The following is a 20,393-nucleotide window of genomic DNA, read 5'->3' on the forward strand; positions in this document are numbered from 1 at the left end:
TGCTCTGTGCTCGCAGGGCTGGCACCAGCAGGAGCCAGAAGGACTGAGAGACCTTGCATGGCCTGTGTCAGCATGGGCAGAGCTCCACCGGCACCTGTGGCACAAGGCCGGCAAAAGGCCAGCATGGGCTTCCTGGTGTGCGCACAGCGGTGATCAGAGGTTTAGCTCCTTCCCTGAGTGCCTTCATTCTGCAAACCTGGAAACACAGTGTGTAGGGGAGACCAAACACCACCCAGTGCCAGCAGCCAGAGTCTGGATAAAACCCTGCAATGCTCCTTTGTTTTTTCCGTGCCGCTAAGATAGAGCTGGAAAGGATGGGATAAAGATGTGTAACTTCAGCAGCAAGTTGAACATGAGCCAGCAGTGTGCCCTGGCAGCCAAGAGGGCCACCCGTGTCCTGGGTGCATCAAGCACAGCATTGCCAGCCGGGCAGGGAGGTGATTGTCCCGCTCTGCTCTGCACTGGTGTGGCCTCACCTGGAGCACTGTGTGCAGTTCTGGGCAACACAGAATAAAAAGGATATAAAGCTACTGGAGAGTGTCCAGAAGAAGGCTATGAAGTTGGTGAAGGTTTTGGAGGGGAAGCCATATGAGGAGCAGCTAAAATCACTTGGTTTGTTCAGCCTGGAGAAGACTGAGGGGAGACCTCACCACGATCACAGCCCCAAGCCTGACAGTGTTCAAGAACAGACTGGACAAGCCCTCAGACACATGGTGTGAACTGTGGGGTCGTCCTGTGCAGGGACAGGAGTTGGACTCAGTGATCCTTGTGGGTCTCTTCCAACTCAGGACATTCTGTGATTCTAACTTGAGCGGACACTGTCAGCAGTTTGGTGGCACATGAGACACTGCAGGAGAAAGTTCCCACCAGGTAATGAGTGTTCTCTCAGACAGGAGTCAGTTGAGGACTCTGCAACTCCTGCAAACACTTGGCGAGGTAAGAGACCAGGCCCAAAGTGGCAAGTTCACCACAGGGGCACTTTAACACAGCTGGCCAGCAAAAATGAGAGTCTGTCGGAAAGAGACACAGGAATCTCAGCGAGATTGGTGCCAACAGTTATTTATTTCCCATTTTTGCACAACAAGCTGGAGAGGACATCCCTTGTGTTCACAGCACCAAGGGGAAGGCACATCGCTCCTTGGCTGATACGATGCTCATTTCTCTCTCGAAAATCAAAGCAAATGAGTGTCAAAAGGACACTGAAGTGCAATAGCTTCAGGCAGCAACACAGGTCTTTACTCATACTCCACACAGACTCCAATAACAGATTATTTATTTTTATCACCATGGCTCATTAATAGTCCTACAGTACTTCTGCTCTACACTGCTTCTTTTTCCCATTCTTGTGCAAAAACACCTGCTTTAGTCGCCAATAATACCATTAAGAGATAATTAAAGAGTTAGAAAATGAGTGTAGAACGACAACCATATCTTCTGCCAGCATATTTGTTCGCTCTTTCATAGCAACCTTACACTTTCAACATCTCAGAAGATACTAGACCACCTTTACAAAAAAATGTGTTTGAAATACAACAGCTGAAAAAATTAGTGTACATGAAATGTACGTTGTAGCACCGTGGTTGCTGTGATGCTTTATTGATATAAGAGACGGAAAGCCAGTAGGCAGTTATATTTTTCTTAGACTATTTTGCCTAGTCCATTCCAATTGCAAAATTATTTTCAACAGTGCAGTCTATGAGTCATTCGATCTTCATAATTTGTTTTCTATTTGAGAAGCTGTAGGATCGCTCTCTCTGACTAATTTCTGTGTGTAGTTGTCACACATTCAGTTGAAACATTTGTGCAGAAGAGGTTTTGCAAGGAGACACAAAAAATTATTATCATACTGACCAGCCCCAGCTGAGCTCAGAGACCCATTTCTCCTTGTACTCTTCATGCACATATGGCTCCAAGGATCTTAGCCTCAAAGATGCTGCTGCGAGAAGACTCACATGCTCACAAGCAGCTGGGTGCCTAACTCTTGAGGATGTCTGTGGGAGTTAGGCTCATAAATACCTTCTGAGCATCCCGGAAAATGTTACATTGGCTTAATCTGATTAATGGAAAACACAGCATCTTTAAAAGGCTTCCAATTTTAAAAGGGCAAGACAGATCAACAGTATTTTTTCCAGAAAAGACAGCGATGAGATTTAATTGACCTCCCTGTGTTGCTATGACCATTTTAAAGTCAAAGGGGCATGTGTCATTTGGAAATGAGCGGTCCAGGCTACCCCAGGCTTTCCAATACCGGTTTATGCAAAACCTGCGCTCTGGTATTAATGCTGAAAAAGGGTGTTTGGACTTCTGACAAAACCTGAAAGCTGCTCTGCATGCAGTGGCAACATGTGATCTGCGGTCACCGTGGTGTCCTGCCTCCACCTGACATTGCAGCACCAAATGCCACTGCTGCAAGAGAGATCCACATTTGGGGGAAGGGGTCTGTCACTGGCCAGCTGTACCCCTGCTCTCATCCTCTCCCAGCTGGCATGGGAAGCCACAGAGAAACAATGGCCAAGAGGGTCTGGCAGGAGCTACACATCTCTGTTTTTCCCCACTGCTGGCTGGCATCATCAAAGTGGAGGAGGAGAGCATTTTGTGCACCTAGGAGTCTTGAAGTCAGAAAGGGAAAAGAGAGGTGCCAGGAATGAAATGCCCTGTCCCTACGAAGATCAGAAGGGAGCAGGAGACAAGTCACAGGTTCTCCTCCCTCACCTTGTGCCATATCATCCCTCATGAAGAAAAGTTCCCCACAGAGATAATATTGGCAGGAGGAGAGGGCAAAGGGAGGGAGGCGGTAGTGCTGGGAAGGAGAAGAGTCTCTGCCACACGCAGTTCACTGGACCGACACTGAAAAGGGTTAACACTATCATGCTACTGGTGATTCCAGGAAATGTTTTTTTGTTATCACGTTATGTCAGATTCAAGTGGTATTACCCATGACTAGCACGCAAGATTACAGAGGCAAGTTGAGCGCAGGTCACTTTCATGCTTCAGTGCAGCTCTTCAAAACAGCATATTTCATTGTGCTAGGAGGGGAAACACACCTGCTGACGCTGTTTTCCCAGTAAAGTGATGCTGAGCCAGACGGGAAAATTTCAACACAGCTCTCTGACAAATAAAAGCAAATTGTGTGTCAGAGAAAGAACTAACTTAGAGGGCAAAACTCAGTGACACTAGAAAATAAAAAAGCTCTTCCATAAGGTGTGAGCCCGGGCCTTCCGAGGAGTGGGGGCACTGGTTTGGGGGGGGGGAGCGTCATTATCTTTCTGGTTTTATAAAAGCTGTTGAAAGAGAGTGCCTTGGAGACCTCTCATTGCCAGACTTGGTCCAAGATGGGGCAGCGTGTGCAGCAGTTGTGGGAGGGCAGGGATGGGAGCACCAGACAGCTGGTCAGCATGATCCAAGCTCGCGTCCTCAGGAAAGCTGGCTGAAATATCCACAGTGTTGGAGAAACTTGCTGGGATTGTGTTCTGTGGTCACTCCAGCACATCTGAGCAGCATGGCAAGGAAAAATATATTCTCAGTCTAACTTTGGACTGATGGAAAACAGCATCAGCAGAATCCCTGCTCTGTTTTCAGTAGCCTTTCCTTCTCAATTTTGTTTCCTTCCTGTCCCCTCCCCTGCTACTTCATATAGAACAGAATCATGGAATCATTTTGGTGAGAAGAGAACCTCAAGATCGAGTCCAGCCATATGTTACCTTTGGTCTCGGTTCTTTATGCCCTGACAAGAAATGAACCATTTCCACTTGTGGCAGTTATTTCCACACTGAGATGTGCAGAACAGAAGCCACTCAGCCAGAACTGACCTCTGAAGTTGAAGGGTCCTGAGCCAAAAGCCTTTGCTGCAGCAGTGGCCCAGGCCAGCACCAAGGTTCAGTCAGCACTTCTTGAAGTACCTGCTGACTCTAACAGCCTCACCACAAACACAGCCCAGCTGCGTAAGTTTTGCTATGCCCATGTGTATACCAAGGTGTGCACCAGCACCTCTCAGCAATGTTTTTAAATATCTCAAGTGTGGGTGTCAAGAGGATGGGACCAGACTCCTTTCAGTGGTGCCCAACAACAGGATGAGGCACAACAGGCACAGACTGAAGCACAGGAGGTTCCGTCTGAATATGAGGAGAAACTTCTTTACAGTGAGGGTGCCAGAGCACTGGAACAGGCTGCCCAGAGAGGGTGTGGAGTCTCCTTCTTTGGAGACATTCAAAACCCACCTGGACACATTCCTGTGTGATCTGCTCTGGGTGAACCTGCTTTAGCAGGTGGGTTGGACTAGATCATCTCCAGAGGTGCCTTCCAACCCCAACCGTTCTGTGACCTGCCTGCGTTAAGTTCCACTATCACCATGCCTCTACCATACAGCTACCGCTGCCTAAGGAGCGGAAGAGATGACACCAGGCATTGTGATTTTGGCCGAAGAGCTGCTGACACCCTTATACACGCCACCCCTGACGAGTTTCGGGCAGGCTGCGGCAGGTGCAAGCCCAACTCCCCTTCAGGCTCGCTGGCTCGGAGGGGCCTGGCCGGTTGGCGGGGAAGCTGCGCCCTGACCGCGGGCAGCGGTCTGCCCTGGAGCAGCACCGAGGCGAAGGGAACCGCCACCCGGAGCCACCTAGCCGTCCCCGCCCCGGGGTGCGCAGGCCCAGGGCTGACTCCTGGCGCGGCCGAGCCCCAGCGCCCGGGCCGCTGACCGCACGCGCCCAACGGCCGGTAACAGCCGCGGGTCACGCCCCGCCCCGTGAGCACCCAACGCTCCGCCCCCGCCCCGCGGCGCCCGGCTGGCTAGGGCACGTGGGGGGCGTGGCGCAGGGCACGCCTCCTCTTCCCTCTCCACCAATCAGCGCCGCGGAGAGGAGAGGCCCGGCGGCGGGGAACGCCACCGTCCCAGCCAATGGGCCGCGGGGGGGCGGGGCCTAGACGGCGGTGATGGCGGCTGCGGCGGCGGCAGCATGGGTCTGCTGGCGGGCCGGGCTGCGCCGGGGGAGGTGGAGACTGTGAGTGACGCGGGGACTGCGAGTGACGCGGGTGCGGTGGGCGGGACCGACGGACCCCCGGCGCCGCCCCTCCCCGCTGGAACCCGCGCTCCGGGGGGGGTTTCCCCCGCCCCACCGAGCGGGTGGTGTCGGTCCGCAGGCCGGGCTGGGGCTGCCACAGGTGGTGGGGGGCCTGGGCTGCCTGTGGGGGAGGCTGTGGGGGCCGGGCCGGGCCGGGCCGGGGCGCCTCCGCCGTGCGCCAGCGGGGGGGAAACTGCGGGTCCGCCGGTTCCTTGGGTACGCTGTCGGGAAGCCTCTCACGGTCTAGCCCCGGCCTTTCCTACCCGCCTGCCCCCGCCCTGTGCCCCGCCGTGGGGGCGCTGGTAGCTCGGGCACAAGGAACTTGAGCGCAGAAATTAGTTTCTTGCAGTTACCGCAAAATTACCCTTGCCCGGTTGTCCACTTTGGTGCTGCTGCGCGGGGAGTGACCGGGGTCTTCCCCATTCCTGCACTGAGCCTCCTACCTACAGTGCCGCTGTGCCCCATCTCCTGCAGGGGAAAAGTGTAGAGTCCTGCATCTGGGCAGGAACAACCCCAGGTTCCAGTATAAGTTGGGGAATGACCTATTAGAGAGCAGTGTAGGGGAAAGGGACCTGGGGGTCCTGGTGGACACCAGGATGACCATGAGCCAGCACTGTGCCCTTGTGGCCAGGAAGGCCAATGGCATCCTGGGGTGTATTACAAGGGGGGTGGTTAGTAGATCGAGAGAGGTCCTCCTTCCCCTCTACTCCGCCCTGGTGAGATCACATCTGGAATATTGTGTCCAGTTCTGGGCCCCTCAGTTCCAGAAGGACAGGGAACTGCTGGAGAGGGTCCAGCACAGGGCAACAAAGATGATTAAGGGAGTGGAGCATCTCCCTTATGAGGAAAGGCTGAGGGAGCTGGGTCTCTTTAGCTTGGAGGAGAGGAGACTAAGGGGTGACCTCACTAATGTTTATAAATATGGAGGTTCAACTTAAATATGAGAGGAATCTTCTTCACGGTGAGGGTGCCAGAGCACTGGAACAGGCTGCCCAGGGAGTTGTGGAGTCTCCTTCTCTGGAGACATTCAAAACCTGCCTGGATACATCCCTGTGTAACCCCATCTAGGTGTTCCTGCTCTGGCAGAAGAATTGGACTGGATGATCTTTCAAGGTCCCTTCCAATCCCTAACATTCTGTGATTCTGTGAAAACCAGCAGGGGCTGGGTCCGCACTGTGGGCTTGCTGCTTTTTAAGAGAATACTGTGTTGCCTCCTCCATGGATAATCCACCCTGGATGGAGCTGAGCACAGGTCGTGATGTGGACCGAAGTGGGTCTGTTGGCAGCCCTGTTAGCACCCGTCATCCTGGGCTTTGGGAGGCCCATGTGAGTCTGGAGGGGTGGCGTGTCCCCCTGCTCCTGCCGCGAAGGTTTCTGGACAAGAGGTTGTTACGTAGACAATGTACGTTCACTTGCAAAGAGACCAAGATAACCAGGTGCTTTGCCACAGGTGGCCAAATAGCTGTCAGGGGGCATGGACGTGACGAAGAAATTTTCTACAGAGGGTGGTGAAACTTGCACAAGTGGTAGATGCCCCATCCCTGGAGATATTTCAGGCCAGGCTGGATGGGGCTCTGAGCAACCTGATCTAGTTGAAGATGTCCCTGCTCATTGCAGGGGGGTTGGACGAGAGAATTTTTGAAGGTCCATGCCAACCCAAACTATTCTATGTTACCTGCAGTCAGGGAATGACTTCTGCCTGTGTGATTGATTGTTGGGTCTGCGTTGATTTAAGGGAGGTTTTCAACAGCACTCCTAGAGGGAGAGAAGATTTTTTTAGAACTGATATTAGAGAGGAAATCAAGTGTTAATTCATTTTAAAATTTCAAGCTTTAAATTCTTGCAATCTCTGCTGAGACCACAATACTGTAAATATTTCATAGTTGACTGAGTAAAGAGCATGCAGTCTATAATAACTGTAATATAGATGTTACTGTGAACACGCAATATTGATGCTGGTGTTCTTGGAGAACCTCAGGGACAGCTGGACTGCTTTGTGCTGTGCTAGAGGCAGTGTGAAGAACTCACAAAATCCACATTAATCTTTCTTGCCCACAGTGACACTGTCCTGCAGAGCACCCAGGGTCATTTTTCCAGCCTCCCTCCTTCAGCTTACTTTTAGAGCCTGTTTCTGGAGAAGATGCATGCGTGGATGTGCCTTTTTTTCTTTTTTCCTCTTACCCCATATTGGTGCGGAATCATAAATGCTGTGCTTTTCTGTTTCTGGTCATGAGAAATTTTGAATATTTATAATGTAGGGAGAAGTCTACCCAGTGTGAGGGCAATCAGATGATTATGTTTATATGTTCATAGCACCCATTCAGGGCTGGGAGAGGAGGCTGACCACTTGCCTGTGGTGAGGCTGCTCTCTTCCAGCTGTGGTCAGAAGGAGCTTCCTTGGCCGGTGGTGCCACAGGATGGGACGTGGCTGCTGAGCACCACAGCCCCCTCACTTGACTCCCAGGGGACATGATGGCCTCCCTGCGGTGGGAACTGCCTGCCCCTTGTCATCAGTGCTGCTGTGCAGCCTGAGAGGCCACCACGCAGGTGGAGACCACAGAATTTGGGGCATCCAAGCAGTCAGAGGCCAGAGCAGGATGAGGCACGAGGAGTCATTGCTTGACTTTGAGCTGGGCAGCCATGTAGCCATGTGCAGCAGGGAGAGAAAATCCAGGGATGACTTAAAATGCCAGCAATCGATGCACGTGTTGCTTGGACTTAATTAGCAGCTCCCTGATCTTTAGCAGGAGCTGGCAGGTGCCTCTGGGTCCAGACCCTGGTGCTTGCATCCCACAGCACTCATTGCCGTGCTGTCGGGCTGGTACCCAGATTACAGTATCACAGTATCACAGTATGTTTGGGATTGGAAGGGACCTCAAAAGATCATCCAGTCCAATCCCCCTGCTGGAGCAGGAACACCTAAGTGAGGTCGCACAGGAACATGTCCAGGCGGGTTTTGAATGTCTCCAGAGAAGGAGACTCCACAACCCCCCTGGGCAGCCTGTTCCAGTGCTCTGGCACCCTCACTGAGAAGAAGTTTTTTCTCAAATTCAAGTGGATTATAGCAGGTATCTCTGATGCCGTGCACCTGATTCCCAGCTGGTGCCATGCGCTCCTCATGTGGGTGTTGCTGCCCCTGAAAAGCCACTCTGCAGTGCTGCTGTGAGAATGGGGACAGAGTATCTGTGTCATTAGCAGACAGGTTAAGCCTATGGTACCCAAAACTGGTTTTGCTTACTTGCAGTGTTCCAGAGCCTTTTTGACTTTTCCTGTCTGCTGAAGAATTTTGTCTTGTTGGAAAAAGATCAAAAAAACTTCTTCCAGCTGTTTTTTTCATAACAAATGTAGCTGTTCTTCCTGTCATTGTTGTCAAGAACTTCAAATGTGCTTTTAAAGACAATGATGGAGTAAAGCGTTGACTATGAAAACTTTCTCACTGACAGATCTTTGTGAAGGGTTCTCTCTTTGCTTGGTGATTATGCTGTGAGAGGACATTGCACATGTAAGCCTGATCACCTGTTTGCCCTTGTCTAGCCAAGTGCACATCTGCTTTGCCTGTGTTTGAGAAGTTTTTTTTACGTGTATTTATTTAAATGTCATATTCCAGACAGATCTATGCCCACATGCCCATACTGAATCAATCTAAAGTGGTATCGTTAAGCTCACATCTCGGTGGAGCGCTGCAGCCTATTGAATATAACGTGTGTGTATGTAGAGTGTGTTGTTCCAAAGGTACCAACACACTTGCTTTGCTAGGAGCAAAGGAGCCTGAGAAGAGTAATTAACCCCCTGTCAGATCTTATTCAGGGACTGCACCTACGTCATCTAAAACTTCTAGAATTGGGAGTTTCTTCTGTCTTCTCTAATTGCCTTCTTCCCTCCCAGGAATCCACCTCTGCTCTGTCTTGTGTTTCACACTCCAACTTTGCAGCTACTTGGCAAATTAGTGATGATGTTGTTTTTCTTGGATTGGACACTGGAGGGTGCTAATGCAATGAGAGCTGAAATCGTTCTAGCAAATTAAAAGGTTCCCCTTTGTTAGTTCTGAAATACTTCTATTCTTTGTTGCAACGTTTAAATGGAAAGACATGAATCGTGGTCCTTACCAGTAGCTGATCCTGCTCGGCATGTGTAGAGCTATAACCAAGAATATCAATAGTGTGTTAAGTCTGTCAGGGATTTACTTCCTGAAGCTTTATCCAAGAAAATCACTCATTTTATGTTCTACACGTTTTAAAGTGTGTCTTTCGAGATTATGGCCTCGGGGTGAAATTTATTTGAAAGTGTGACTTTCTGGTGATAAAACCACTTTATCCAGCAGAACTATTGAGCTGTATCTGCAGAATCTGCTTTTCTGCAAGGTCACTTTTGTTCACCTAAAATAATGTTGCTGGCAAGGTGAGAACCCGATAGTGGCTCTCGTGAGGGAGGAGACACCTTGAACACCGCTAATCGAGTCCCCAGTGTTGCGATCCTCTGGGGACAGACCTGATGGAGCCTCAGCTTACCTTGCAACCACCGTCACTGGACCATGTGTCTGGGAGGATGTGGGATGGGGCCTTTCATCAGCCATCGCCGCTAGGTCAGGCGAAGCACATTACAAAGCTGAGCCTTAGTTCTGGTGTTTCAAATGCACTCAGGCGTTTTTGCCAGGTTAAAGTTGTGTTGGGAGGTCTTACACCAAAGGAGGTGTCACCTGTCCACGCTGCTCCAGCTTTCTGCTGAACCGCGTCTCCGCTCGCCTCTGCCCTTGGTAGAAAGACACATCAGCTCTGTGTTGTGCACTCTGGCAACTCTATACTCGGCATTAAGGACTGCGAAACTACTGCCTGAGCCAGTTCTCATCCTGGCAGCAGCAGAGGTATGATGCTGGCTAATTAATGCTAATGAGAAGCAGGCCGCAAAGCCGAGTGTGTGCAGCTAATCAAATCACCGCTGGCACTCCAACCAGTCTGCTTAAAGCTAACACGGTTCTGGACAGTCCTGCCTGGTCCTGTACTTGCCTTTTCAGACTTGTTAGCTGAATGAAAGCCAGTCTTCATAAAATGTGTGAGCAAACCAGAATTGAGTACAAATACGCTTTTCTTAGAAATCTTTCTCATTGGGTATGAGCATTCTCTGTTTCATTCACATTTACAAATTAATTAGGCTATCCCTCCCTGGAAAATGTTGTCACCTTGCTGTATTATATTGGTCAGGTTTTGTTCTCTCTCAGGTGTTGCAATTTGCTTACATATGGCTGGTTTAATTTTTCTTCCTTTTAAAAATACACATAATTTTTCTCCAGATTTCTCCTTGAACTGAAGATGTGTATGAGTCCATGGATATGGAAACCAGAATCCTCTGCCATCCTCTTCTGGTACCAGTTGAGACCTGCTGTTCGCCTTGCAAACAGATGCACAACCAGTGTCACACCAAAGTTGCTTGGCTGTTTATCAGAAGCAGCAGAAATGTACCCAGCTGAAAGTTTACACTTCTTTTGCAAAATGAGTTCTAGTAGCTTACTAGAATAGGGTTATAAGGAGATGTGAGTAGAAGAACTTTTTAAAATCATTGTAGTAAGTAGTTGTACTGAAGAAAGTGTGCTTAAGAGGAGATAACGTAGTCTAAGCACACAAAAAAAGATCTGGTTGACAGTGTATTTGTCTTGTATACCAGCTTTTAGGACTGCTTCTTCCATTGCACCTCCACGCTTACAATTTATCCCAGGGGACCTTTTTCTGGGAGAGAGGGTTAATGGACCTGCCACTAAACCGTCTTGATAGTCTTGAGTTTCAGTGCAGCCAACTGCAGGATGCTGTCTGGAGGCCCAATGCCAACCCTTGTCCGTGGCCATGCATGGGGAAGGAGGATGCTTGTTCCCTTGGGCGATGCTCAATGCCTTCCAATGTTGAGCCTTCACATGCTTGTGCAGTATATCCTGGCTAATCGTAAAGGCTGGGTGAGCGGGTTCTCTGGGGTTTTAATGCCTTTTGGGGAGATGGGGCTGCTGGACTTGAAGTCTCTTATGAGTCATTCTACCAAGCTCCTTGATGCTAAGAGCTTTGTAGGGTTTCTGCTCATGAACCTCAGTGTGGTATTTGCTCCTGTCCTCTGCACATCAGGTAGGCTCCTGGTGATGGTCTCTCCCAGACCCCTTTCTCATGCTTCTCTGAGCCTCCTCATTTGGAAAGGGGAAATACTCAATTCACCCTTATTTTGTTGACCAGCCTGTGCATGGAGGTGTTTCTCCAGCCACTGCCTTTTTCATGCTTCTCTCTCCCACCCGACAAGGCCACAGGGAGCACAGCAGGTCTGCAGAACTTTGGCTGCAAGTGGGTCTGGAGGTCAGCTGCCTGGTTACTGAGCCCCTGGGTCTTGAATTAGTCCCCTTTGTAATTCTTCCCCTTATTTTCTCATCAGTGCGACATTTACCTCTCAAGTATCCCTGTGCCCTTTAAATCTCCTGGCATCACTGGTGTAAATAGGATTTGCATGTCCCTGTGAAATGGGCATCACTGGGGGTCCCTGCCTGGTCTTCTCCTGCCCTTTGTGGGCCAGGGTTGACCAGTCATCATGGGCTGAGCAGTCAATCCCTCTTTCTTCTCTTCTATTTTAATTAAAAATGATTGGCATCAGCGGCTCTGCAGTGATGAAAGGGAAATGATGAAACACTGAAGAATTCAGGGCATAAAGTCGATCTCTAAATTTTAATGTACTCATTGCACTTAAACAGTTGATACATTTTATTATTGAGCTTTCAGGTGACCTAATTTCCCTTAGTACTGTACATTTAGCTTTATACATCTGCACCTAATTTGTAAAAAAGGACTTAATGAGAAACTTCAAACAGTTTAAATGTCAATTACAAAGAAAGCGAGGTTTTAAAGTTCTAGTAATCTGTCCATATTGGTCATCGAAACATGATCCCAGGTGGACGTTAATTCAAGACAGATGGCATTCCAAAGGCACAATTACAAAGAGCTTATATATTTTCAACACTAACAAGCTGTCACGCTATGTTGTAGCTACACTTCCAATACTGTATAACCACAATTGCTACTTTATCTGCTGCGGGCTCAGTAATAAAAGGGTTTGATTCCCCACTCTTGATACTGTCAGTGGGATTCGGGGGGGGGTAAACTGGAGAGTGGGGTTGGTCAGTGTGAATATCTTTCATTCCCTCATTCTGTTGGGTAGTGGGTTTGTGGTTTATGAGTTGGTTTTTTGTTTGTTTGTTGTTTTGTTTTGTTGTTGTGTTTGATTTTGGGGGAGTTGGTGGTTTTTATTTTTTAAGTTGTTGAAATGCATTTCAAAGAAAGTAGGGAAAATATTGAATATGGGCATAACAAGGCTAGCTCATTGCAGACATATTTCTATTTCCTGGCAACGTTATCAGCTGCTAGGCAATAGCTATAATAATTTCTTTAAACCTGCAACATCCTGTATGTTTGTATGTTTTCAGTTTAAAAGTTTTCTGAAAGCCATTGGAATAACATGTGTTACTTGGAAGACCGAAGCCCAAGGGACTGATATTGTCCTTACTTGTGGTGGTCGAAGTGGGCACTGGCTTGGCTGCAGCTTGGCAGGATCTCTACACTGTCTGCAAAAGGCAGTTTGAATTATTTCTTTTAGGTGTCTGAAAGTCCTCTTAGGCCCAGAGGCAGAGGTGAAGGGGCTGGAGAAAGCAGGGTCAAGGTAGGACTTCCATTAGACTGTGATCAACATGTGGTCTAGGTGATCTAGTTGAAGATGTCTGTGCTCCTTGCAGGGGGGTTGGACTAGATGACCTTTGAAGGTCCCTTCCATCCAAACCATTCTATGATTCTATGTGGTAGATGGCAAGGTTTGTTGTAGAAGGACTGTCATTGGTATCTAGTTACTAGTTGAGTTAGGCAGTGATCAGCATAACTGAACGATGAAAGAAAATTGGGCATAATTTCTACTGTTTTTTGTTTGTTTCTTGAAACCAGGTCACCAAAAAGGAAGACTTGCATGGCTATGACTAGACAGTGTTTTTGTAGGCATTAAAACTTGTTCACTGATAGGAACAATATTAATAATGCTCCCTACAAAGGTTTTTAAGGGCAGATATCCTCCAAAGAGGTACTGAGAATTAAGAGCCTGTATTTCTGCTAATTTATCTACCTTTCACTGGAAAGTAGAGAAGAAAGCAGAAAGACTAAGATGCTTCATCCTTGGAAGGTGGGAATTAAATGGTAAGGTCATGTTCTTTAATTTTTCTTTTTCATTACTGTGTGTTGTAAACATGTTTTTTGAACGCAACTTACCTGGCTTCCTTTTTGGAGGAGATGCAAGTGCTATTTGAAATATGCAGCTCACCAACAAGTGAACTGGACTCCTGAGCCACGCTTGAAACAAAATGCCAATTTCACCTACAGTTTTACTAGGTTTCCTGGTTTATGCAGTGGCATTTGTATGGCCTGTAGTAATTGTTTTTAGCAGAAAAAAAAAAATACAAACAAAAATTAAAAACACAACCCAAAGCTCATTAGCACTGTATTTGGCATGCCATGAATCGTTAAATCTTTATATAAATGCAGAAGTAATTTGTAACAAACAAAATCCTTTATTTTTTTAGAAACACTTCCTTTTGAATTTTTGTTTGGACTACTGAGGTACAGTATGTTTTCCAAATGTCAGATGTTATTACCAGAATAGGGGAGGGACCAATTAGTGTTTTAATTAAATATCATGTATAATTCTTTGAGTGTCAGATATACTTAGTGGTGATAAGTGAATAAAATTAGGTGGAAAACAGAACACAATAACTAAATGCTTAGGTAGGGTTTTTTAACCTGTTGTGTTTTTTTTAACCTAAATCTGATGCTAGTGTGTGGTGCTCTCAAGTGGTTTCTCCTTGGATTTTCCCAGTGCTTATCGGGGTAACACACTGCAGTCTTTTGATTTAGATCAGGCTTTGCTTTGAGAGTTAACTAATTGTTCAAGCCCAAGTGGGAAACTTTCTTGCACCTGGAAAATTAGGAGAGCAAAAGCAAGAGACACGTCCCCATCCTTTCCCTGGTGGTTCTTCACCTGCAAATTTGAACTGCAAGCGGTAATAAAAGTTTTGTAGACCTCATTTTATGTGAGATCATTAAGCGACAGGAGAATTCGGGACTAGCTGCCCTTCATAATTCAGGACACTGAAAGGTGCCATTTATAAGCTCAGAGTGCCTGCAGGAAGGCAAAACAGGCTTGTAAAACCTGCGCTCCAAACGCAGGAGGGGAACCGGCTTGTGCTGCTGGCTGCAGCCATGGAGCAGCAACATTGCAAAGGTGGTGGGAATGGGCTTGAAAAAAATGGAGAAACACCTGCCTCTGAAAGTTGATGTAGCAGCCTGGGTTTTCACACTCCTTGTGTTGATATCTCTTTTGCCCAAAAAAAACCTCAAAACGTCCCGGGCAGTGATTCCAGTTTTTACCTTATCAGCTGTAGTTCTTGCGTTATTATCTTTCCTGCCATAGCCCACTGTTTTGCTGAGCTGCTAATTTGGCTATAAAATCAGCTTCTCCTGACTTCTTAATAATATTTTGCAAGCGGTGACCTTTGCCCATGATGTGGGCCAGGCATTTTGTAGGGAGAGCTCTCATCTCCTTATTTCTTGAGAAGGAAGAGAGTAGCAGCATGCATGGCACTTCAACAAAGTGGGTGATACGCCAGCATGCCTGGTCTTCATAAAACTTATTAGTATGGCTCTAAACAGGCAATACAGTCTGCTAAATACAGAATATGCTGCAGCTTTATGGCCCTAGAAAACCTGAAAGGCACTAGAGCTGCAGCCCGAGGAAATGTTGAGGCCAGTGTTTATTCTCAGAGTGGGTACTGCTTTCCCTATGCGCTTCTCTCTTACTTCCCCTCAGTACAAGACAGACATTGAGGTGCTGGGGAGAGTGCAGAGAAGGGCAACAAAGCTGATGAGGGGTCTGGAACACAAGTCTGATGAGGAGCAGCTGAGGGAACTGGGGCTGTTTGGCCTGGAGAAAAGGAGGCTGCGGGGAGACCTTATCACTGTCTGCAACTACCTGAAAGGAGGTTGTAGCATGGAGGGGGTTGGACTCTTCTCCCGAGTAACAAGTGATAGGACAAGAGGAAATGGCCTCAAGTTGTGCCAGGGGAGGTTCAGATCGGATATTAGGAAAAAATTCTTCACAGAAAGGGTTGTCAGGTGCTGGAACAGACTGCCCAGGGAAGTAGTGGAGTCACCACCCCTGGATCGTTTAAAAGACGTGTAGATGATGTTCTTAGGGACATGGTTTAGTGCTACAGTTAGGTTAATGGTTGGACTCAATGATCTTGAGGGTCTCTTCCAGCCAAAATGATTCTGTGATTCTATTCCTTACATGAGAGTTGGAGCAATCATTTTTAAGTTTCTGACCAAAATACAGCAATTGTTGCCCTGAAATGAAGCATCCGTACCTGTAATCTTGAATGGCCAAAGCTGAACCCTTCTGGTCCAGCCAGCGTAAGCCAGCATTCACGGCTTCATTAACGTGCCATGTCTGAAGTTATTTGGGTACCAGATTGCACCATCTGAGCCTAAATTCCAGTGAAGACAAGAGCTGACTGCATGTCAAGTCTCTTTGCAGTGTCTTTGCTTTATTAATCTGTATCAATTCAGTACCTGTGTGTTTACACACGTTGTTTTCAGCAGCAGCTGGCTATGTGGCGCAGTATCCAAACTGTTGTCCTTCCCTACGTTGAGAGAAGCAGCTGCACTTCAGAAGTGTATTGGTATTATTCCATTTTTTGACACTGCTTTTGTTGCCTCAATTGATGTGCTCGGGGCCCCAAACACTGCACTGAGTTTAGTGTGACCCCAGGGCCTTTGCAGAGCAGGACTCAAACCTTTATATCCACTATTAAAAGACAGTTATGTGGCTGTTTATGTTAGAGCCAGCTGCTTTGTTGCCTATGGACATGCTGGTACTAGACAATTCTTTTTTAATGGCTAAAATGTGATAAACATAGCTGAGTACCTTGCTCTTTCTAAATGGTCTGGCTGCCTTCAGCAACCACTCGGCTTTCTGTGGTAGGATGCGAGTCGGGCTTTCCCAGCTCTCTCTGTAGGGATGTGTCTGAGGCAGCATTCCTGCTACTCCTCTATTTTCTTTGTGAAGGACATACAGTTTCTAGATGGCATGTCATCAGTGTATTTTTAATGACATTTTTTTGGTGGTGTTTTTCATTTAAGTTCTCTAATTTGTAGTGCATTTATAGATTTTTGTGGGCTCGTTCAGTTAGGCTTTATATACAAATGCATGCTTTGCAGGCTTGTTGGAATAAACATTCACTTATTTTTTGTCAAATCTGTAGTAGTACTAAAGCACTGAAGGTGCTTTGGGTTGGGTCAGTACCAAATAGTGATTTTAACATACTGGAAGTATAAAACTGTTTCTTTGAGAAGTTGATAGATGTGAAAACCATTTCACAGTTAGTTCAACAGGAAAGGAAAACACAAAACAAAACAAAAACCCACAAGCTATTGAGGAAATCTTCCTACCGCTACATGCTGCAATATGTCAGAAACACCATTATGTTATAGTTGCATCATTATCTAAAGGAAAAATTGAGTGTGGGTTTGAAGTCGACAAGTGATGAAAGTAGCCCTGAGGTTGTCAATTAGAAAGCCAAGGCCTGGAATTGATAAGTTAATAGCCAGTTCCCTTCTCACCCCCTCGCTTTGCTGCCTGCTCCTGCCTCACTTTAATGCTCCAAACATAAAGAAAAGCCTCCCGTTGGTTTGAGTCCCAAAATTTGTCTCGCTAACATGATTCACTTCAATTCTTGGCTGGTTGCAATATTCTTAGCATGGACAGATAGTTAATCAGGGAGAAATGAGATGTGGCAGGTAGAAAATTCAGTCTCAGAATGATGACCCCTTTTTGTCTGTTTTTTTTAAGTTATTATTATTATTATTATTATTATTATTATTATTATTATTATTATTATTATTATTATTATTATTATTTGTTTTGCTTAAATGTTGAACTGTTGTTTCAGACCGTCCTCCTGCAGTACACACGGCAAATTGAGCAGTAGTGCATAATTTAACTTCTACCGTATGTTTGTTTGCAGGTTTTAAACCCTGAAATTTAATGGCAGACAGTTGGAACCCATGTGTTCCTGTTAAAGGCAGAGGGCAACACGTGCGGTTTGTCCTGAAGGGAGATACTGGTTGCCAAAGTTTATGATATAGTGTAATATAATACATTGTGTTTCTGTTTTGCTTAGGCAGGAGGGAACTAACATGTTGCCATTTCTCCTAGGGAATACAGGGGTTTAGATAAATAGGTAAATTTTGGAAAATATTATTTTAAAAACAGGATTTATTCAGATTTTAATAATTCTTTGTGTTCTGTGTTGTGACAACAGTAAGCATATGAAAAGAGCTTTAAAGTAGGATCGGAAGTATAATTCAAACAGGCATTTTGCAAAGCAAAACATGCAATTCATCTTCAATTTTTGAAAACTTCATGTACAGTGTGAGCTTTTAGGGCTTGTAAAAGGTTGCACCCTCTCTGCAGCCTGAGGTTTTCTGCTCATGGCACAGCTGCTTCAGTGACAATGGAAATTCAATATTTTTTTCACATAGCCCTGTCTCAACCTAGAGCAGATGAGTAATAATTATGAGGATGAGAAGGCAGTTTAATTTGTAAGAACATATTGGTTTTTGACCTTTCTGGTGGTTTCATTGTAACCAGCAAACATCTGTTGAATAGTAAAAATATATATATATATGTGTGTGGGCATATATATACATATATATATAAAAATAAATAAAGCAGTTGCTACTTACCTGCCAAAATCAAATGAAATGGGGAGCTCTGAGCATAGACTGCTGCTCTGGAGCCTCTCTCCCCTCCAGCCAGATTTCAAAACATGAAATAAATCTTACTCTAGCTTAATTCACAAGAACAGAGACGTGACATTGTATTAAATGATTCAGAATTGGATGGTTCTTCCTCCTCTGATGTGCTGGCTTTGTGTGACCCCTGTGGCAGAGCTTTTGCAGTGCTTCACTGGAGGTTCAGTGCAGAAAAGGTAGTACGTGACTTTCCAAAAGCCCACCTTCCTTCTGTACCGTATTTTGACTTACTCTGGAGACAGGTGTCTCGTAGTGCCCATAAATAATGAAAATATACAATGACATTGAAAATGTACAATGACTTTTTTAATGAGAGGTTTTGTTTTCTTAGGCGTTGTGACTCTGGTGTTTCTGGTGCTACAGGAAGGAGCTCCTGTGGTGGCCTGTTTCAAGAGAGGTTGTCTCAAGATATGTTAAAAACACTCTATTTAGTTTAGCCTGATCTATTCAGGTATCATACCTACCAGAAAGCATAATTCCAGGGTTTTCTCCTAAGTTGCAGTTTTGCCTTTTCAGGAATCTTCTGTGGGTATTTTCTGAATGGGGTTCTGAAGGCTGATGGTGTTGGGTCAGCAAAACCCATCCTCCAGGGGGATAGTCATCTCTTTTTGAATTTTTCTTCCCTTAACCTCTTTCATACGATTTTATATAGCTGTCAGCCCAGCAGGGTTGTCATGCAGATACAATCATATGCCATATGGAGGCCAGTCACCCAAATTTTGGTGGAGCCAGTCACTGCTATGCAAAAGGCAGACCGATGCCAAAAATCTCCATCTCTTTCAGTGGGTTGCTGCAGGATGTTGGTTTCGGCTCTTGTGGTTTTTTTTCCATTCCCCTTTTGTTCTTGCTGCTGGTTAATTGTGTTTTACTCTTTAAGTCTGAGAGTCCCTCTCTTGCCATGTGTTTCTTTACTTTTGTCATGCCTGAAGCACAGCAACCTCTTTCAGCTTAGATGAAAATTTGACTCGGGTGCTGCCTGAACACCAGTTTACATGAGTTGCTTTGTCATACTTGTACTTGGTACAGCATGTGAAGCACAGGGGTGCTAAACAGTGCTTATCTTGGGGTGAAGGCTATGACACTCTACAGAGAGGTTACAGGTAGAATTGGTGATTTCCCCGCACCCCCCTCTGGCTTTCCCTACATAAGGAGGAAGAATCTTATTTTAGGAGGAAAAGTTTCTTACTTCGCAGGAATGCTGAGTCCACATAAACCCTTCAGCTCTTTAGAAGTTTGATTGCATTGGATCACTTCTGTCTGAAGGTACCAAATCCTAGTGCCAGAGATTTTGATGTTGTAGAGCTTTATAGGGCTAAAAATCAAAGGCTTTTCTCTCCACCCATGTACTCTACCTCTTCTGACAAATACAGCCTGAGCAGTGCTCCTTCCTCCCCATGTGAACATTCTCAAGCCTGGAGCTCCTGCCCAGCTTCATGTTCATCTACACTCAGAGGAATGCTGAAATGGCATTTCCGAAGTTTTTTTTCATTCTGATATGGAATCTTAAAATATGGAAAAGTTTGTCTAGATTCAATAATTGGAAACACTTGGAACAGATAAAACCCCCTGTCCTCTACACTAGAAGAAAAACAAAACAAACCAACCAACCAAAACAAAACCATCACAACCACAGTCCTTGCCCAGAGGCACATTAAGACCAAGAAAGGTGGCTTGGCACTTCCAGATTTTTGCATTCCCAAAGCAAAATTGAAGTCCACTGTTGAATTTATGCAGCCAAGAAAGATTTCCTTTGAGTACATTTGAAACAATGCAGACTTCAGTTAAGTCAACTTTGTCTTTAAGGTCAGTATCATGATCCAAGACACATGCTATTAGCAGGTTGTTGTCCTGCAAGAACTCAGCACGGATGTTCCTGAACAATACAAACCAGCAAATGAATATGCTATTGAAGGGCTCGGTTTTTTGGCAGCAATAGAGTATTTTTGACAGCTTCTTTGACCATTTTTGCCTGAAAAAAAACATGATCTAGTAACCTTAAAGCACAAACAACAAATGGGAGAATCTGAAAAAGAAAAATGAAGACATGATGGTTTATATTTGTTTTTATAGTGTGTGACTATATAAAATCGCCCATTCATTATGCAATGCTAATGGCAAAATTAAATGGTTTCAAACCAAATGTAAACTTCCGGGGTGAAACCAGCAGTAGTTTGGGCTTTTCCCATAGTGCGAAGATGTTTGGAGGCTTTGACTTCAGACACTAAGATATTCACGCGTGCCCTGATTCATCTGTTGCCATCAGGGTCTGCTGTGTAGAGAGAGACGGCTGCAGGGCGTCTCTGCTCCGCAACCATGAAGGGAGTTAGTTTAGAAGAGAAAAGCACTGAAGATTTTTAATACATTAGACATTTCCAGTTTCTTTTTTAGAGCACTTTCGGCCTGTTCTACAACCGATACACAAATATTTATTTTCTGGCATTTTTATAATATGAAACATTTGACATGT

At 46.0% G+C, this 20,393-nt stretch overlaps 1 protein-coding gene across 4 annotated transcripts in view; it reads left to right on the forward strand.

The window, feature by feature from the left end:
• The first annotated feature begins 4,884 nt into the window (after nt 1-4,884).
• CLYBL (citramalyl-CoA lyase) overlaps nt 4,885-20,393 on the forward strand; it is a 179,703-nt gene continuing 164,194 nt past the window's right edge. For all 4 annotated transcript variants that reach the window (XM_065057643.1, XM_065057650.1, XM_065057671.1 and 1 more), the window contains exon 1: nt 4,885-4,997. In XM_065057643.1, coding sequence (XP_064913715.1) covers nt 4,930-4,997 — 68 coding nt within the window. In that variant the 5' untranslated portion in view covers nt 4,885-4,929. The remainder of the gene's footprint in view (nt 4,998-20,393) is intronic.

The sequence above is a fragment of the Columba livia genome, chromosome 1 (assembly GCF_036013475.1).
Source record: "Columba livia isolate bColLiv1 breed racing homer chromosome 1, bColLiv1.pat.W.v2, whole genome shotgun sequence".
Classification (NCBI taxonomy): Eukaryota; Metazoa; Chordata; class Aves; order Columbiformes; family Columbidae; genus Columba; species Columba livia.